Source organism: Meleagris gallopavo, chromosome 29, assembly GCF_000146605.3.
Source record: "Meleagris gallopavo isolate NT-WF06-2002-E0010 breed Aviagen turkey brand Nicholas breeding stock chromosome 29, Turkey_5.1, whole genome shotgun sequence".
NCBI lineage: Eukaryota > Metazoa > Chordata > Aves > Galliformes > Phasianidae > Meleagris > Meleagris gallopavo.
Window position 1 is genome coordinate 1,277,026 of NC_015039.2, and position 20,571 is coordinate 1,297,596.

At 42.3% G+C, this 20,571-nt stretch overlaps 1 protein-coding gene across 1 annotated transcript; it reads left to right on the forward strand.

Moving 5' to 3' along the window:
• Nucleotides 1–1,184: 1,184 nt before the first annotated feature.
• On the forward strand, nucleotides 1,185–11,970 carry METTL2A (methyltransferase like 2A; the record flags this gene model as incomplete). Its single annotated transcript, XM_031557050.1, has 8 exons — nucleotides 1,185–1,302; nucleotides 4,460–4,809; nucleotides 6,147–6,196; nucleotides 6,653–6,713; nucleotides 7,525–7,664; nucleotides 9,480–9,586; nucleotides 9,793–9,858; nucleotides 11,314–11,970. Coding segments are annotated over 8 exons (1,044 nt in total), but the record flags the coding sequence as incomplete, so codon positions are not given.
• Nucleotides 11,971–20,571: the final 8,601 nt, after the last annotated feature.

Genomic DNA, 20,571 nt, shown 5'->3' on the forward strand with positions numbered 1-20,571 from the left:
CAGGGGAGTTGGAAATTCATAATCCTTGAGGTCCCTTCCTGGGACCCTGGCCGTTCTGGGATTCTGTTCTGTTGCTATAGCTCTCAAAGGCTTACGACTCTAAAATCTGCATGCTAATATATGGGATATATATATATATATAATACATGCAGCTAATGTATAAATTGAATGAAGATAAGTTCACTTATTTACTGCCATGTGATGCGCTGAGGTCATGTCAGGTGTTAGGGTGGAGCAGGACTTTGCTTGGAGAAAGCTGTATTTTTCAGAGATATAGGTGCCCAAATTCTTGAGTTTCCTGGGAACTGAAGGTATTTTGCACTTCTAAAGTAAATATATCCACCTCAGGTCTTTGGTTGCTGTGTTCTGTTGAAAATTGGCTGTGTTTAAGCTGTAATAAAGTAATGTGCACATGCATCAGCTTGTCATTCATTTTGGGACTTACAGAGCGTCCTCAATGGTATTTCCCTGCAGAAATTCCTAATAATCTAGTATTTCAGACACAAAACTTAAGGCTTTGTTTTGCTAATTAACATCAAAAGGCCAATTCTTTCTGAGGCCAGAGTAGTTCTTGATCCTTGTACTCTGTTTTCCATTCACTTGTTTTAAAGAAAAAAAAGTCAAGTGAATCATCTTAATGACTGCACAACTTGGTATGCACATTTAAGTTATTAATAGGTTCTTAATGCTTATTTTTTGTGTAATTGGATTTAATATAATACTTCGCCTTCCAAATAACCCTAGCTGCCTTTTTTCTTTTAACTTGAGAAAAAGAGTGTAGTTTTTGAAGATGGTTAAATGAAATGCACATTTTGCTGACCTGCTTGAGTAGAAGTAGTTCAAGAGATCAGTGTTTTGTTCTCCGTGTGAGAAAGGCAGCTCCTCTCCAAAGAGGCCTATTTGTGCTGAGTGGTTTTGCAGTAAGGATTTAGTTCTTCTCAACTTAGCTGACCATCAAACAGGTAAAAGGATTAGAGAACACATCTGGTGTCTCTTAGGATCCCTTGCTGTTTTGCCTTTTGAATGCTGCAAATGCAGCTCGTTCAGAACTGGCAGCTGTCCTCCCATCTGGTAACTGTTACATTGCTGCAGAGCTGGAATTGGCGATGGCAGAAAAGCCCCACAGCTGTCCATTTGGAGAGCTATCTAAAACTCTCTGTCTTTGCCTTACAACTCCCAGCTGAGTAGTTCACTTTAATTTTTACAACAGGGATAATGTGGAATGGTCAGAAGAGCAGGAAGCCACTGCCAGGAGTAAAGTTCAAGAGAACAGCTCACAGCTATTGCCACAAGATAAACAAGGTACTTTTAGATGTTACTGTAATGTGTACGTCTTGACTTGTGTGCACAGCAACAGAAGAGTCTGGTCAGAGTTATGTTTGCATCTTCATTCATTCATCTTTTCCTCCACCGTATTCAGAATACATTCTCTAGTACCTAGTGGGGGAACAATGACAGAGGAGGAATCTTTCTGTCCTAAGTTTACCTTTTTGTGACTGTTCCACCTTCTGTTGAGGATCATTCCGCGGGAGTAAAGTGACCTTGGTTGGGAGGAGTCATCTTGGCTTGAGATTCTTTGTTTATGTTGTGTACACTGAAGCACTTGTTACTGTTTCCTGTCAACAAACTTCTTTCAATACAAAGCAACAGCTTCAGTTAGTGCTTTACTGTTCAATGCTTAACATACAACAGTTAATCTTTTGTTTGCTTGCTGCAAGCACTTTTAAGAGGATCTAATAAAGTAGTATCCGTATACAATTCTACCAAGTTCACTAACAGCATGGTAATGATTAAATCTGAAGTGAAGGAGAATGATTTTATCCTGATTGGAGTGTTAATCATCAGAAGTTACTTGGTAGTGAAGTTACTTGGTTGAAGCAGTTGTGGGGTTAGTTAATTTTGCATCTTTCCTCCACACAGGTTAGATACATCAGGCCCCTCAGGTGATGGTGAAATTATATCCTGTTCTTCAGTGTGATAAGACACTTGTTTAATGATAATCTTGTTATATTCTGCTGAGCTCTAGGATGGATCCACTCCCTTTGTTCAAATTAAATTGAGTGTACATCTGTAAGGCGATGCCGAACGCTATTGGAGCTGTTCAGACACTTCCCATATAGCTTCCAGTTGTGTTCACAATAGCAAGTTTAATTATACCAAGGAGCAGTCCTCCTCATTTCTTGGATTCCCAGAAGTATCCAGCAGTTTCTATTGTGATAACCATTGTGTTGAGTTCATTTTAAAATCTGGTTAACATTAAAGGGTGCTTTCCATCATGCTTTGAGAACGTATATACAAATATGGAATTGCGGAGAAATTTGATGTTAGAGCAGTTTGTCAGGTCTTTATGATGTATTTCCCAGGCTGAACAATGGGGGCCAGTCAAATTTTGATGGCTGCTATTCAGTAGGAAGCATGTGGAGACAATGGGAAGGCTGAAACATAGGGAAGTCAACTCAGCCAGAGGTGCCTGAGGGGTCTAGTATTTTGAGAATCAGAAATGTCCAAGCAGGAGAACAAAGACAGGCTATTGGTCATTATGGCTGTATTATGCTTTGGAGGACTTGAGGTGTCAGAATTTATTCTGAAGGAGAGAAGTTCTATGTGCTCTATAGAAGGTGTATCTGCTGTCTGGGAGCAGGGAAAGAAGAGGAAGTGTTGCTTGGTTTTCTTTTGAAGCTCCATAATTAGCCTCCTTGCAAATCAGAGGATCTGTAATTCTCTTCCTGACTTTTGAAAACAGTTTATTTTGTTTACAAATCTTCTGCAATGTAAAAGGGTGAGTAGGGGCTGTCCTTACAAAATTGTGCAGAAAGGCCAGAAGTTCTTATCAAGTCTCTGGAAGAATCAGACTCACATGCCAACGTCCTTATGAGCTAGACTACATAAAGGATCTTGAAGCAAATATGTTGCAAACTTTTGTGGTGTGAGTTGTGCAGGAATTCAGACTGAAATATTAATATGGTCAATTTTAATCCTGTTTCTTGCATGATCAGCTGGACTTTGAGTTCTTGTATTTATTTTACTACTGATCCTCAATTCCAGTGCTTTGCAAATGAACTTTAAATAAAGCTTCCACACGTGTTAGGTGCAAGATAGCAGCTCTTCAATAGCATCCAACAGAATTTCACAATAATTTAACATAGGACGAGGGAAAATCTGGGTAATCTGAAGTGGCTGGGTTGGAATATTGCCACAGTTCCTTAGGTAAACATCCTGTTTTAATCAGAGCCTGTCATGGCATCTTCAGGGATCAGCAGGAGTCAGGACTTCATATCTTTGGTAGCTGAAAGAGTTTCCAACCCAGCAGCCTGGTGTATCCCTACTGGTGCATGGAAGAAGTGACAGTTCAGGAGGGAGTGCACCAGAGACTGAATCAATAACCCTCATTCCTCTGACATTAGTAGTCATTGACTGCCTTCTCTGCAAATAATAATCAGACCTGACCCCACTTACTTTGAGATACAGTGAGATCACGACACAAACTTATGCTTTAGTCTGCAGTTTTGTTCAGCTTGTTGTTTAAGGACAGCTGCTTAAAAGGAGAAAATCCACATAATCAAGGTAAAGAGATTATTTTTATAAATATCTCTTTGTACTGCAGGGATAATTATATAGATGACTCTAATTTTGTTAGATCATGGCTTCCTAAGTGTTCCGATTGTAATATTTATCTTGCTACTGGATTGTATTTAGTAGGTGTGAAAATAATATTGCTTGCTGTTTGAAGTTAATTCTTACCAATTTTGGTCTCTCCACCTCAGCTCTGTGCTATTACTTCAGTGATAGTGGTCATTTATTTGATTCCTCTCTTTTGCTGTAATTTCATGTGATGCTCTAACCTGCACAGATCCATGGTGGGGAAAAAAAAAGTGCTGCAGACTGGACTCCAAGAGTACTTGTTTAAAACATGATGTCCTGTAATCTTGGAGTGTTGTGTAAATGCTAATTGAGTTTTATGCTGGGCCAGTAGAGTTGACCAATTTTTGTGTTCCTTAGTCTGAAAAAAGTAGTAGCATGTCAGCGTTCAGCTCCAGGCACTTGTCACAGAATTCTTTAGTAGATTTAAGTGTTTCACTTCGTGTGAACTCCTGTGAACTGAATAGGTTAGTGTTAGAAATGAAAGTAAAACATGGATATCTTCATTCCAGTCTACTTCAAAGAGGGCTTTTCTGTTGCCAATTTTCTTTAAATCCTTCATTTAAATCCTACCAAGACCTCTCCTTTTCTCTTTTAGCTTTTTTTTTTTTTAATTCCTAACAAAATGTCAGGAAGGAGGCAGGTTGAGAGTTCAGGTGAGAGGGTACAACTTAAATCAAGGTGATTTTCAATCAATAATCATACTTATTAAAGCAGATTACTGAGTAGATGTTTGCAGTGATCCCTGACTGTCTGAGCTGATTAAACTCTGACACCTTTCTGATTTGACTGCTGGTGATGTTTTTGTTTGTGTTTACAGAGGAATATGAGGTGAATGCTAAGAGATACTGGGATGACTTTTATAAAATCCATGAAAATGGCTTCTTCAAGGACAGGCACTGGCTGTTCACTGAATTTCCTGAGCTGGTACCAAATAGGAACCCGAGTCAAAATGAGGATTCTCTGTGTGAATTTAGCTGCAAAGAGCCCAAAAATGAAGGGCTGGGAAGCTGTGAAAATGGACATTGCACGGTAGAAACCAGAGCAGAGAATCAGTTAAACCTGATAAAAAACAGGTCTACATTCTGTGCAGAAGAGCTGGCTCCACAGAAGCTGAAACGAAGTGATGAAGATTACCCAGGATCTTCTGCTTCTTACCGTATATTAGAGGTAATAGCTATAAAACAATGAATCACACATTGAGTGGTTTCTTGTTTGAATGTTTGTGTGACTGAGTGATGGATATAAAAATATGTATTGTGGCAAACAAGTGAGTGGGAAGGTCAACTTACATCAGTAAAGACAGAGGGCAACTTAGAGCTGCTGGGACTCTTGGTTTGGACTGTACACACAGAGCACAAGGACAAGTTTTCAAGTTTAAAATAAAAATTCTAATCTTCTGATGTTGAAACAAGATTTTAAATGTCATCTTCTCTATAAGGAGTTGATTGTTTTATTTGTCTGTATAAATCTTGTATGGTTTTGATGTTTGTGCTGATTCTTGTTTGTCCTGGGAGGCATAAAACGGAATAATGAAACCAAGAATGTAGAAATGCTGTTTGTTTAGGACCTTATGTTCCATCTCATAACAGGAAATCTCAGATTAATATAGGGTATCATGCTTGTCCAGGTCAGATTTCTAGTACTTACAAATATTAGTCCCCTGATTGCTCATGAAGACCTTTTACTCTGCCACCTATAGTTTGTTCAGTGTAGATATCACCATTTTTGTTGAGTGCTCCTGTTCTGTGGAAACTCTGTCCTTCCAGGGAGAATTAGTATAAAGAGTCCTTCAGATTTACATTTAATCTGAGCCATTGAGACTTTCTCAGACAAATGTTCTTGGGATGTGGTGGCTTTCCTGTCTTACCTGAATATTCTCACTGCCATATGTCACTCCATGCCCTTTGTGGTTTTTTCTTCTCAGACTTTCAATTTTACTGATTATTTAGACACAGAAGTATTCTAAACCCAGTTGTGTGAGACCTCAAATGGGTCTTCAGATGGGAACAGACATAAGAAATAACAAGGTATAATCATTGTAGGCCTAATTTGTAACTTGAGGGAGAGCCATCTAGTGAGGGTAACTCTGAAACAACAGATTATAATTATAGCAAAGCAAACTTCTTTCTCTAATGCTCTGATTTTCTGTGGAAGGGAATGTAACTAATCCATGTTTTTTTTTCCAGTGCTTCAGTGACTCATACATACTGGTTGTTATGCTTGGGATGCTAGCAGTAACCATTTTCAGAAGAGTAGCAATATAGAGTTTGTTAGTAAGATTTCTAGGAGAACTGAACTGGTTTCCCACAGTGCTTGTATGTAACCCTGCTCCTCAGTGCTGAGCATATTCAGATCTTGCAGTGATATTTGCAGATGGTCACTGCTGTGCTCGTTTGTTACTTCTGAGATGCACTTTGTTCTGTGGCTGTTAATTTGAAATCAGCTGCATGGGATGTGTTGAAGGAATAATTTTCATTTTGTGCACATCTGCTTTGTTTGTGCAGGTTGGCTGTGGTGCTGGAAATACAGTCTTCCCAATTTTACAAACCAACAAGTAAGTAGTTCTCAGGAAGTCTTCCCCTGTGTGATAAAGCAGCCCCTGAAAAAGAATAGGGAAGCTTGCATATTTTCTTAGACAACCTCGTGTTGAAAGGCCAGATATAACTGACAAATTGTACGAGTCTTCAAATAATTGTGTTTTGAGCCTGGAAGTCTTTGGTCTTAAAATACAAACATATGTGTCTCGTTCTAAAGCATTTCCATACAGGCTTTAGTATTTCTCCTTCTGAAGGAAAAGTAAGCAGTCAGTTCCATGTTAGAATAACTGAGACATAAAAGAGCAAAGTGATGAGCCAGATTTTGCACAGCAGATAAGAGACAGACAGACTGACTGAGACTAAAGGCTAGGATTTCAGACTCTCAATTTTGTTCTCTGTGTGTTTGAGACACTTCTGTAATTCCTGTGGAACACCTTTCTATACGTGATGATAGTGTCCTTTATTTATTTCAGTGATCCAGGCCTTTTTGTTTATTGCTGTGACTTTTCTACAACAGCTGTGGATCTTGTCCAGGTAAACTCAGTAGTGACTTATGAAGGTAGGAAGTACATGGTGCCAGTTGCACACTGAGGTAAATATATCATGGCAGCCATCAGCTGTGTAGCTCTTTTGGCAGCTTTCTATTTTAGCTAGCCCTGATGCTGACCCTTGTACTGGTAAATCAGGAAGAAGAGCCACCAAAGACTGTAGAAATGAGGGAAACAAGAGTCCTCACAATGTCCCATTGGCAACAGACAAGTCAGCCAGATTTCCTTTCCCCTGTGCTTGGCAGCACTTTTTTTTAAATGCAGTGGTCTTTTAGTTGAGTAACTGCTGAACCTTGAAAACATTCAGGCTATTTTTTAACAGCAAGTGAAGTTGTGTTTGATTTGTGCGTGTATTATTAGCACTGCAATGCTGCAAGTGGTAGGAGTGCTTCTGCACAGGCAGCTGAGGACAGGTACTGTGGAGCAGAAAGCTGGGATTTAGTCGAAGGACAAATACTGCTAACAAAATTCAGGTCAGAACAGAGCTGGGAATGAGTCTATGAAGTATCAAATGTAATCAGTCATTTCATGAGATGGAATGGGGGGCACAGCAGCAGATCCAGTCATGTCATTGTATCCTCAAAGCTGATAAAAGTACTGCATATAGGAGTTACTACAATCCATAGCAACAGCTCTCAAAAATTAAATGACTTCTAGAAATCTACTTGTGATTTTATGAGTGTAACTTTATGGAGCCAGGTCTGATGTTTGGGATACTGGAAGTTAACTTCCTTTTTGAAATGAAATGTAGACTTCTAATGTCTGCTAATTCTGTAATATCTTCCCCTTAAATACAGAGCAATGTGGAATATGATTCTTCTCGCTGCTTTGCATTTGTTCATGACCTCTGCAATGACCAAAGTCCTTTCCCAATGCCAGATGAAAGCCTTGACATTGTCATTCTCATCTTTGTCCTCTCAGCGATTCTCCCAGAGAAGTAAGTTAAAAATTCCTTCTGGGTCCAAAGAAAATACACACAGAACTGGAGGTCTTTATCAGGCAAACATAAAAAGAGCAGAGATGAAGAAAAAACTTTAATTGTTGAAGCCTTGCTGGTGCCAAGTGGGAAATACTTGTCATGCTGTTGTACCTTCTTCCATTTCATCCAGTTTAGCTAAGGCTTTTTAGTAATCTGTTAAAGTTATACCAACATAACCTACTTCAAAGACTTAAAATTCCCTGGCTCTCTCTTTCTCTCTCTAATCTTAATGTGTCTCAAGTTCTTCATCTCCACAGCTTTACTACTTCATCTGTACAGTTTTACAGTCATATCAAGGACTAAAACAGCCTGCATTACTGATGTATTTTGAAGGTTGCACCTCTGTTCTATGCACCAGCTAGCAATGCCAGGAATGTCAAGAAGATACTTCTATTTCATTCACTTTTTGCCAAGTGATCCCATCCCAAAATTGCCAAACAAATGAAAAAACTAAACTGTCTGATAAATAACCTCACTGTACTCTTTAATGTTGCTGCATGAGATCTCCCTAGATCTTTAAGTTAAGAAGACTGGTAGATTTCTACATAATGAATTATTTAGTTTCAGCACTTGCTTGATAATACAGTGATCTGTGTGCTGTGCCATCCGTATCTTTTTGTAGATTATTCAACAGATAAGTAAGGAAATATTTAAGGATTTGACCAACTGTTATAAACATGGTGCAGAGAGACTGTTAGCTGTTAAATACCTGAATTATTGTTAGTATGAACTCTGCAAGAGCAGGAAAGAAAGAATCTTGTTAAATGAAACATGTCTACCTGCAGCAGAATATATAGATGCTTGGTAGGTACTGATAGACAATGAATAATGGGAAAATACTCTTGAATGCTTAGCAATACTTGAAGATTAGGCTGATGGAGCTGAACCTGCAGTGGAATTTATGGAGAAACTAGTAGAGCCAGTGTAAAAGTTGTCAGAAAGTTTTTGGGTGTTAATGTGTGTCACAGCTTTTCTAGATACATGTAAAGCTTCAAAGTAGATTCCTTTACATCAAGGAAAATTAAAGTTGGTTCTGTGACTGATCCAGTTTTCCATTAAGCTCTGCAAGTGGAATTTGCAGGTACTTTGTTCTAGCAAATTCTGTTACAGGGTAGGTATAGTTTTGAAGTGCTGGATGGCTGTAGTTGTAGTCTTGCTGCGGTCACAGTTGCTCCTCTATTCTGAACAGCAGCCACACCACGCAGTCAGCTCTCATTTTTGGGAGGTACACTTCTGGATCGTTAGGTTCAAAGAGTAGATGAATTTTTCATATGTGAGGTGGTGAGAAGGGGGGGTTCAGAAAACAGTTCAGAAAAGTGGTGTGATCTTAGTGTGACGGTGTGCTGTGACCTAGCAGAATGGAATGACAGATGCAAATAAGTAACTTTAAAAATTCTTGTTCTCTCTTTCTTATTCTCTTTGGTTTTATTTTGCAGCATTTTTTTTCTTCAAATTCACTTTTTGCTTTACAGAAACCACTGGAACTATTTTTGTAATTACTGAGAGAGAGCAATTAATCTGTACTGTGGCAGGCTAAGCTAAAAAAGGGAAGAAAAAAAAAAAAGGCAGAATTGGCAACTATGATAAAAATGGTGGCCAGATAAAGTCAACCCACCCCAGTCTGACAGAGCTCAGAAAATTTCAAATTTTGGTAGCTTTTATATGAAGTTGTAATAGATGTGAAACTTCATACTTTCTTTTGGGAAAGTAGGCTAAACAAACAGACTTGATTTTTGCAGACTGCTGAGTACTGCCATTTTGTTCTTTCCTCAGGATGCAGTGTGTCATTAACAAACTGAGTCGTCTTCTGAAACCTGGAGGAATGATTTTGTTACGAGATTATGGCCGTTACGACCTAGCCCAGCTTCGGTTCAAGAAAGGTATTTTCATTTCCCATGGGGAGCTTTTACAGCTCACTAATAGATTATGCTTCTCTGGAGTAGCGTCTGCCCTGTTTGGGAGGCAGCTCATTAATTCCCCTTAAGCACAGCGTGTGCTGGGAGGAGAATTGCTTCTGTCTTTATATGCAGCAGTTGTTTGTTTTTAAATGATAGCTGGTAACTGTTTAAATCCTTCTTGCCCTTAGGTCAGTGTCTGTCTGCTAACTTCTATGTGAGAGGTGATGGCACCAGAGTCTATTTCTTCACCCAAGGTAGGAGGCTGGAAGACACATCCTCACCTCTTTTTGTCCCTGTGCACCCAAGTTTTGTTGCTAGCTCTTTCCAGCCAGTTTTTCTTGGAGCAGTGTGAAATGTGAAGTGTCTCCCAGTCACACAGGGATCTCAGCCTGTCGGTTGCTGATGTGAATATGCACAGTGAATTCCTAAGTGGAAAAGCTTTCGAAATTAAGACTGGCGTGTGTGCTACGCTGAGAGGAATGGAAGTGGAGACATTCTCTTGATCTTGTTACCTGAGGAATATGCAGTCAGGTGAACACGATTGGAGGGAACTTCTCTTAACTTTACTGTTTTCACACAGTGGAATGTGAGGAGTATGGTTCAGTATAGAGCTGGGGCAGGCTCCGTAGTTCCATCCAGTGTTTAAAAGGAGATTATAAACAGGAGGGGAATCAACTTTTTACTCAGGTAGGTAGTGATAGGACAAGGGGAAATGGTTATAAGCTCAAGGAGGGAGGGTTTAGCTTGGATGTCAGGGGGAAGTTCTTCACGGAGAGAGTAGTGAGGTGCTGGAACAGCTGCCAGTCTGTTTTAGTGCACCAGCACAGCTGCAATGAACAGTTCTGTTCTCCGCTGCACAAGTCTCGTTTGTCTCAACAAAATTAATGCTCAGTGTATGTTTGGCAAATGCTTCCCTATGTCAATCATCTGATAAAAGAGCACAAGCTAGGACCTGCTAGCTCTTTTCTACAGGAGCTCCATACCAATCACACGCTCCCAAGCTGCAGCTGAATGCGCTCTGTGCTGCTCGGCAGGACTCAGACTGACTTTGCCCACGGCCACTGTGCTGGGGCACTATGAAACTTATTTGCTTGGTCAGGAATACTTACCTATTTAAGCGTTGCAGCCTTGTGGGCTCTTAGTGCTTTGATTGGGCCCCAGCTGGGTGTGTTTTTTTCAGGATTTTTTTTTCCAAACATAACCATAATGAATATAGTTCCCCTCCAGCCCGAACAGCAAAGATCTTATTGCCACCATTTTAAAAGCGTAGGTCTGATATCTGATCTGGTTCTTTGCTCTTGCAGACTCTGAAATCTCAATGAAGAAAGGGGGGAGGGGTAAGGAATGGATCTGTCCCTACTCACTAGAAGGTCTAATTGGTTTTAATTGGTTACTAGAGGCAATACCAATGTCTGAAACTGCTGTTGTTTTCATCAACTCTCTGTAACCAGTTGTCCTCATAATCCCTCTTTCCTTCCTTTGTAGAAGGTAAATTCAAAGGAAACTTATAAGACTGTAGTTTTATTTCCCCCATTTTATTTCCCCCCTTAACACAGTAGTTAAGTCCTGTCTGATCTTTACATTTCCCTACCAGACAGAGACCATGAGTTTCCTCTGGCCCATCTTTCAACTCTGTTTAGCCCTCAGCACGAACAGATAACAGTTAAATGAAAGCTGTAGCATCCTTCTCTTCTTCTCTCTGCTTCCAGATGAAATAGATGATCTCTTCACAAGAGCTGGCCTGCAGAAAATACAGAATCTGGTTGATCGTCGACTGCAAGTGAACCGTGGGAAGCAAATGACAATGTATCGAGTATGGATCCAGTGCAAATACCAAAAGCCTGCTGCCCCTCAGCTGTGAGGAAGCAGGGTGTGCTTTGTCAGATTTTATCCTCTTTGTGGCCATGTGCAGTCTCCTCCTGGTGACGTGTATTGTTGAGGAAGTCAGCGTGCACAGAACCTCAGTGCCTTTTATAGCACCTAGCATCACTTCAAATGAGTTTTGCTAAGGACAAATGGTCTAGGAGGAGACCAACCAGTATTTAAGGTGTCTTGCTACTGGGCTGGATTTTTAAAGTTTATAGTTTTTAACAACATAAGAAAGTCGTGCTAGGAGGAGCTGAACAAGTTGAGTAGCAACTCTCTTCCTGTGGATCTCTACGTGAAACAAGATCTTCAACCTTGTCTCTGTGTTGTGTACTCTTGTTCTTTTGTTCCCAAGATACAGTTGGTAAATCTGATTTCCTTTGCAGCTGGTTACTAGGTACAATATGGATCCCTTTGCCAACTTATCTCATGCAATTCTCTTCCAGTCCTTCAGACTTGTGCAGATTCACCAGTTAAAATACATTTATTGAGGACATGAACTGAGAGCGTGCTTGTTTCTCTGTGCCACTTTCCTGGTGGGCAGATAACCTGTGGAGAACGCAGATTATTGCTCTTCCTGTCTTCAAGATTGTTTGTACAGCAAGCTAGCACGCTATAGCTCAGGTGCTGTGAATTCACATCGGGTAGTGTTCAGCCTTTCAGAAATGGGAGGTTGATGCCAGTTTTGAAGCACCTCCAGAGTGCAGAGAGACAAAAGCAGGTTGTGGGACAAGAGTTCGCTCAGAATCCATTACCTGCTTTTTCTGCCTGAACAGTCAAGAAATGTTCTTGCTGGCTGCAGAACCAGGTCACAAGCTGCTCTGCCCTGTCATGGTGATGTGCTAAACCAGAGAAGGCAAGGCACTTGTCTTTGATAAGAAATCTAAAGAATGTCTACCAACATTTGATTTTTTTATTTTTTTTTAAAGGAAACCAGGTGTGGTGTTCTGAAGGTGTTACCCCACTTTTGACAGCTAACAACTTTTATTCCATTTGGTTTGTTTGGTTACTTTTAGGATGTGGGACAATGGATATTAGAATAAATTCTGAGGTAACATTTTTCATTTCTGGTTTGAGCAATATAAATGAAGCTTCCACAGAAACTCACATGCCTGTGGGCACTTGATCTGAAGGATTTCAGCCACTGTTAGGTAACTACTGATTTTTATTTTTATTTTTTTCCTTGAAGAAACAATGCCTACTAAGCATGCACCATCAGCTGAAGAGCAGTTTGTGCTGTGCATAGCATGCAGACTTTGTTATCTGGACACTAATATTAGTAGTTTACAATTCCCTAAGAATAACCATTGACTATAAGGACACGTGGATGATGAAATAACTGCTCTCTTGAGATGGAAGAGAAAGTAAAAAGCTGACAAAGTGTCAAAATTCGGAGGGTCTGCAGGAGTTTTCAAGGAGCATCCTGGTTTGTGAAGGGTTGGAAGGGGCACGCTCTTAGGCATGTGGTAGCACAATGGGTTCATAACTTCCACATCACTCTGTCACTCCACAGTGATTAGTTTGTCTTCTAATGCAGGCTTCCTGGCTCAGGCCATTTCAGCCCTTACTGTGGAATCAAAGAGTTGGGAAGAGAATTCTTGCTCAATTGGTTATAGTATACACTATGTGAAGGATTCTCTTCCCAGTTATTTTTTTTTTTACTAAAATGCTGGCAGACCTTTCCAGCTATTTCCAAATGGCATAAAAAATGAGGCTTGAAGCAGTTGTTTAGGGGGAGGGAAAAAAAAAAACAAACATAAAATGGTTTTGCTTCATAGCAATTTTGTGGCCTTTTATGCTTCTCCATTTCCTGCCTTGTTTAGTAGAGGAAACTCAAAAATCATACCTTGCTACTGACCTGCCCTTGATGGATCTTCAATAGGGTACAGGAGTCAAAGCATGAATAAACCAATGCTTGGGAGGAATTCCTTAACTCTCCAAATCCTGCCAGTTAGCCTATGGGCTTGAAATGCTGAAAGAAACAATATTAAAGGCAAGAGAAAATGCCAGTGAGATTCCGAATTCCCCTTCCATCCCTTCCACTTGCGTCTAACATATTTATCTTCCTTTGGCTACATGTTTGACCCAACCCAAGAGCTATGCAGCCACTGTTATGTTTTTGCTAGGCCTACAAAGTCTGGTCCCCAGCAAGGCTGGGAACTCAAAGTCTAGGCAAACTGCTTTTCAAGGCCCCCAGGAGCTGAGCAACTTCACGTCTCTTTGTCTTATTCGTGCAAAGAATCAGGCTTAGCAAAAGAAGTGCAGTGAGGGTTTGACATGATGTGATTCATGTAACCAGCTCTGTTGCTTGCTGTGAAACACCTCTGAATGTTACTGGTGCCTTGGGTCGTTCCCTGGGGTCCTTTCCCTCTGGTCCCTGGAGGGGAGAGCACCTCCTGGGATTGCTTTAACCCCCTGGAAGAAAAATTATTCACTGGGGTAAACAAGCAGCTTAATTAGTGTGAATTAAAGTAGTTCGAAAAATGCCTTATTAGTTATCCAGGGGCTTATATGCAGCACAGGAAAATATGTTTTTAATTATGAACAGGATTTATTTAAAGTTGACGGACTCCCCTTTATGTTCAAACTCCTGAAAGGGAAGAAATGAAGACTAGTAATTTATTTCTTTCTACTTTGAAGGCTGCATCCCAGTTGTCTGCCTGGTTTTGACTTGGGCTTCATGCAAAAACTTGCAGCCCTGTGAGCCTGCAGCCATTCAAGTAGCTCTGCGCCTTTCTCAACGTTCTTCATTCTGCTGTAATCTTTAAGCAGTCATTGAACACAAACCATGCTGGGCCAACGTGCTTCTGCTTCCAGTCCTTACGGTGCTGTTCAGAGAGCAACAAGTTAATGGCCTTGAGCTGAGCCAGGCTTCTTACAGACAGACACCATCTGAACGTCGTGTGTTAATGTCTGTCAACTCCCATTCTCTCTGTAGCTGCTGCACTCCTGCAACTGCAGGCATTGCCTCCCACACCACCCTGCTCAGGTACCTTGGTCCTGACTTGCAGCAGCTTCTGCCATTCCCACTTTGAGCCTGCTGAGCAGGCTGGGTTGCACAATGTATTTCTAGCGTGTGCAAAGATTTCTTGAGTTTACTTTCATTGCGTTTCACTGTTCTTTTTTATCTTCTAAGCAGTGTGACATTAATTTTAAAGCAATTCCGAACACATCTGCTCAAGTTTTGTTCCCAGTGCTCCAGCCTTGTGGTCTGTAGCTGACAGGCATTGCCAACATAGCTTGTCGAACCTCCCAGGCAGAAGAGATGATTTCATTGCTCTTCAGAGGCACTGCCCCTGTGATTGTGGAGCCAGACATTGTTGTACTACAGAAAATCTGGTCCTGGCTCTTGCCAGAGGATGGTGGGTTTTATTGGATGTTTGTAGATTGTTTTGGCTGGAAGGGAATCTTATCATCGCCGATTCTGACCCTTTGCATAGCGCTTTCGTGTAGGGATTGTGGCATCGTGCCCATGACTTGGGCTGAGCCTGAAAAAATCCTTCAGAAGGGCTTTCAATCCAGCTGTGACGCTGAGGGTTCCAGCAAATAGCAAGGAACACTTTGCTTCCCCAGGTATGTATTTCCTCCCACAGCATCCAGATTTCACAGGTGAGCTCTGGAACCTGGGGGGCAGAAGGGGAGCAAGACAAAGAGAGCAGGAATCTGAGAGTGCTTCTGATATCCTCACTTCAAAAATAAATACACTGCAAATTCCAGTGAACGTTAGAGCTTCCCTGGGAGGACAGGGATGTAGGAGACAGCAGTCACCCTTAAGGATTTTTATGGCTACAACAAGTAATCACCAAATGCTTCTGAGAGCAGACACGATCGCCTTCTCTTCCAAATGCTTTGGCTCCGCCATCTCAGGATATGTCATCACCATTTCTGGTTGTGTAGTTACTTGCAGAGCTCCAGGATAAATGAAACCTGATTGTTTTCAATGAAAGAGGTGTGAGTAGAAGTAACCTCTGTGCATGCCTGTGGCTTTTGTCACTGCATCATAACCAAAGCTGAGTGACCTTCCTTTGTTGTCAGTGTTGGATGAGCCTTTGGCTGCTTTGCAGTCAGATTCCCTACAGGAATCAAAAAAACAACTGTTTTTCCTGAGCACAAATGAGATATGCACAGGTTTTAGTGCCTGGAAGTGAGAGTGCTGATGGAGACGAGGCAGCAGGGTCACCTTGAGGGATTTGGTGAGCATCCCTCCATCTCTGTAAAGATGGATGGAGGGAAACTGAGTCATGCAGGGTTGGGAAGAGATCTCTTCTTTGTTCTTGTCAGCCAACTGGACCTTATTTGTCAATCTGAGCAGTGCAACTGCTTTTGATTTGGTGCCATGTTACAGAAAATTCATTCCAGAAGAGAATAAGCATGTTTAGGGATTGGGAGAATGTGTTTGAATGCCCAGGATCATTTTTGCAGTTGTAGCTATTCATCCTCCCAGACAGGGGTGTGTGCTTGGCACACATCTTTTTTTTACAGCTATCCGTAGGGTTCTCACTTAGTGATGTTGTCACATACGCTTTCAGGGCATGATAGAAATTATTAGAAGTGCAGGGAGGAGGGATGAGTTTTTGGAGGAGGCTTGTGAAGCATGGTGCTCTAAAGGGAAAGGAATTGTCAATTCTGTGCTTAATCAGCAAAGCTCTGAAGTTTGTCCTTAACTCCCGCTGAAGGCAGTTAAGTTCCTGTGCTTAACTGCCTTGCAGAATGGGAGCTTGTATCGCAGAGAAAGTGGGACACACGGCAGGAAATTATCTGTGCAGGCAACAGCAGTGCTAATTTGAATCAAGTGAAATACAGCTACCTTTGTTATGGAGAGCGCAAGCCCAGAAGTGATGGGTGTGATTGGAGATGTCGCCCCTCAGAAGGCTTTTTGCTCTTGAAAATATGGTTTTTGACCCCTACACAGATGTGACAACAGTTGGATGAGTGGGACCTGGTTGTGGTTGGGAAGCAGCGATGGCAGAGATTGCTAGCACGTGCCTGGAGATGCCAGCCTGTTGGCTCATGGTGTTTCCAGGAAGAAAGAACAGCCTAGTGAGATTTGGACCCTGCTACCCTGACTCATTCAATGCAGAAGCCCCAGAGTCTTCACTGCAAGCAGCAGCATGGAACATGTGAGCAGCAGCTTGATTTGGGAGAGGAGAGCTAGCACGATTGCTGTATTCAGGTTGTTTCAATGTTTTGTAGTCCGAAGGACTCTTACAGCTCTCAGGTTTTCACTTTATTTGGGGACTGACGAGTATTGGGGCCAATCTGAAGCCAAACCTTTGGCTTGTGAAACGTTCTTTCAGCTGATGTGGAATGGAAAGCTGCTGTTTGCAGACCTGGGTCGTGGGGGCCAGGCTCACACCCTGTGCATGAGGCATACAGGGCATCTTCTGCGCAGCTGGAGGTGGAGAGGTGCCCCGTGCCACCCTTCTCTGGGGCTATTGGATGGGTTTCCTCATTTAGAGGAAAAAAAGGCTGATCTTCCCTTAAACTACTCCTTTATCCAAGCACCAGGCACTGCTCTTGGTCCCCTTCATCAAGACAGAACACCTAGGAGATACACTTCACTATAGTCTTTAATTACACAGCTGTACATTTTTCCTGTATTCATCACCAAGGGTGGATATGAAGAGATTGATCGAGACTAAATCTAACTCTTCCTTAACTTCTGTAGTGACTCCTTCCCTACTGAGACAACCCTCGGTGTGAAGGTTGGTATGTATTTACACACACTCACATAGAGGCTGAATATCCTGCCAGAAATATGCGTGCAATAACTCCAGCTTTACAATGGGATGTTGATTTAATTTTCCTCTTACACAAATCTGAGAGCAGTTTGTTTAATAGAGGCTTTCAGAAAGCCCTGTAAGGTAGGGTGTTATTATGCCTGTTTTAAGCAGGAGGAAGAGAAGCAGAGGACAAATCCTGCCGAGAATAATATTCTCATGTATTCTAGGAAGTAGTAGTGAATGACGGGGGAAGGTTTGCTGCACATAGAGGAAAATCACACCATTTCGGGAGCGTGCAGAACAAACAATGGATTTCACTGATGCCATGTGCTTTGGGGAAGTGAACGTGATCACGGAGGTATTCATATCCTACCTGTGAGTTTTGGCTGGGGTGCTTCCTGCAGGCAGGCAGGCAGGCAGGACACGCGCTGCCTTGGCTCAGGCACTGCTCTGAGGCTGTGCTCTGCTTGCTGCAAGCGTGGAGATTGTGTGAGCTGGATGCTTTCCTACTGGGTTCGGGTATCAGAGCCTCCCTAATGGGATACCTGAAGGTGTAGACAGAGGGAGGGGCAGGAACAACCTCCTAGATAAACTCCATTGTGTGGGAGGGTGGAGGCTCCAAATGGCCTCAGGAAGGAGTCAGGTGATGGCATGTTATCTTGGAGCAGCCTTCTCCCCATCTAATGAAAATGAAAAGAGACCCTTTTAACTTTCCTAGTGAGGAAAGGGCTGTGCTGGAGCCTTACTACACACTAGAGAATCCACACTGGGGTGAGCTGTTTTGAACGCCCTGTGTCTGACAAACTCTCCAGTTGCAGCTCGGTAGGACAGCCAGCTCTGCAGGCAGGGCTTGGCCTCTTCTGGATGTGATGCCTCGAGGTGAGATCATCCCCCAGTGCTAAATCCATAAGAAACCTGTTGAGTGAACTGATTTTGTTTTTTTCCATCTCAACAGCTGTAAAATTTCCAGATTTGAGATCACCGATGACAGCATTCATGCTTTAAAGGTTGGGGCAATTTGGTGCTTTCCTCGGGTCCCGGATTCCTGCTATCACAGAGGAATCTCAGCTCTCCTTTTTCTGGGTGCTGCGTTATGTCAGTGCATTCCTACACCTTATGGCTGTACAGAGACACGAGGAAAAATGCAGTTACAATCTTTTACAAGCCTGGAAAGCAAAGGCAAAGCACTGATAACATGAGGAAAAAAAAAGAAAAAAGATAATGACCTTCTGATATTTTATCTTCAAAATTCACGACAAAGAACTTGTTAGATGCTGCGTTGCATTATCTCTAAAATCTCAGCACATTTTTGCCAAATCTAACGTTGGTTCAGAGCACAGCAGCGATGCAAAGGTTTTGCTCTCCTTTTTGCTAAGCACGGTGCTGGCTGGAGGAAGCTCCAGTTGAATTCAGTGACAAAATGGCTGCGGCAGCTGAGTAGTTCTTCCAAACCGTGATAGAAGCGTAACATGCCAAAGATATTGCTGACATCCAGGGAGAGAAAACGGGAGTGCTGCCACGGGGGGATGCAGCGGGAAGCATTGCTGCTGGCTGATGGCAGACCTGGAGAGCAGGATGCTGTATGAGAGGGATCTGGCACAGATGAGGGTGTAGGAGGGCTGGCTTGCCCCCACGGATGAGATAATATTTGGTCAGCCCTGTACGTCCTGCATTGCTCATAGCCATCCTGCCCGCCAGCTTTCAAAGCAGCTCCTCTAAAAGGACCGGTGTGTCGGAGCTGCAGCATCTCACGTGGAAATGGGGGAAAAGTGAGGAGTGTTTGTGTGCCATGCAGGTTTATTGTGTGAAGAATGGAAGGTTTATTGCATGAGGATTCTTAGAGATCCAAGTACTCCAAATCTACTGAATACTGTGGCGTTGAGATAACCAGACTTCATTTTCCAATTGTTTTATTATGTTTATATGTTTTTAAAAGTAGTATCTTCATGGTTGACGCTAGAGTTTCAAATTGAATTGGACATTTTCTTATACATGTTTAAATTCTTCCACATCCTAACCACTTTCAATCACCAAACCTTTCCCTGCTCAAACAAAGTCACAAACAGCTTTTCCTTGCAAGGACATCTCAATGCGTTCAGTTTTTCTTCTTTAAGAAACAGATTTTTGTTTAAAAAAAAACAAAAAACAAAAAACAAAAAATCACCATATCTCTGCTGAGTCTGAATCTGGGGTATTAAGTCCTATGGGAAAGAATGCCATAACAAAGACCCGAGCTGAAATGTGTCTTATCATCAATAAATCCATTTTCACATTGGAGCCCATTGCTGTGCCAGGGCACACAGGCAAGGGCAGTAAGAAAGGAAACACTGCATGGGGACAGACGGTCCAGCTCTGCTCCGAGTGGTGCTGTGATGGAATACAGCAGGAAAACTTCCAGGATCTCTGACTTAGAGGCTCTGATGGGGAAAAGTCCCATCGCTGACCTCCTGCAGAAGCTAACTGGTAAGCTTGTCTGTCCTTCATACCTACTGGGCACTTTGCTGACAGCACACGATGCTCTTAGAGGAATTCTCCTGAATTTCTGCCCACGGCCATAAATGCAGTTATTACCTGTTGATTCCTTTCCCCTCTACAGCACAGAAAGGCGAGCTGCCTCGTCCTATGGGAGCTGGTTTGGTGTCTTGGAAAGGAGCTGCGGCTGCAGGTGTTACGTGGAAAATAATCTGGGGAGGACAGCATTTGGCTTTGTAGTAGAGATGGGGCTCTACGATGCGTACCCCAACCCTTTTGGTAAGGCACAGGAGGATGGTGTAACCTCAGCTTATTGCTGAAGTAACCACCCACGGCTCCGACTGTGTGTGTTTGACACAAAATGTTTGTGTTTGAAATACGTGCTCCAGGTATCCAGGAGCCTTCAGCCTCCCAGGGTCCCCACCAAAGTGATCCCCAACTCCTCCAGAACACAAAGATGGGGCACAGAGCAGTGGATTCAGCAGTGCAACATCTGGGTTCCTGTTCAGTGTTCTGAGATCACAAACTGCCCCATTCAAAGCTCAGCCCGTAGGTGCAGCTGTGGGTGCTGGGATCCCTTCGTGGGTCCAACAGCCCCCCAAAGCATCTCCTCCCACCACCCAAAATCAAACGGAACAAATGAAATGTATACATCCTTTCGAACCATGCTAACTGCAAATGGTACTAATTAGCGCTTCCCTAAATGGCTGTGATTAGTTTAGCAGCTAATTTAGAATATTTACCCTAGAATGTCTCCTCTTCTTTTTTTCGGGGGGTGGGGAAGGAGGGAAAGCAGGTCGTTTATTTATTTTTTTAACAAATTCCTACTGCTGGCCATGCTGAAAACGTGAATCACGCAGCGGGAGCTGAAGCTGGAGTGGCTCTTCTACAGAAAGAAAAAAAAAA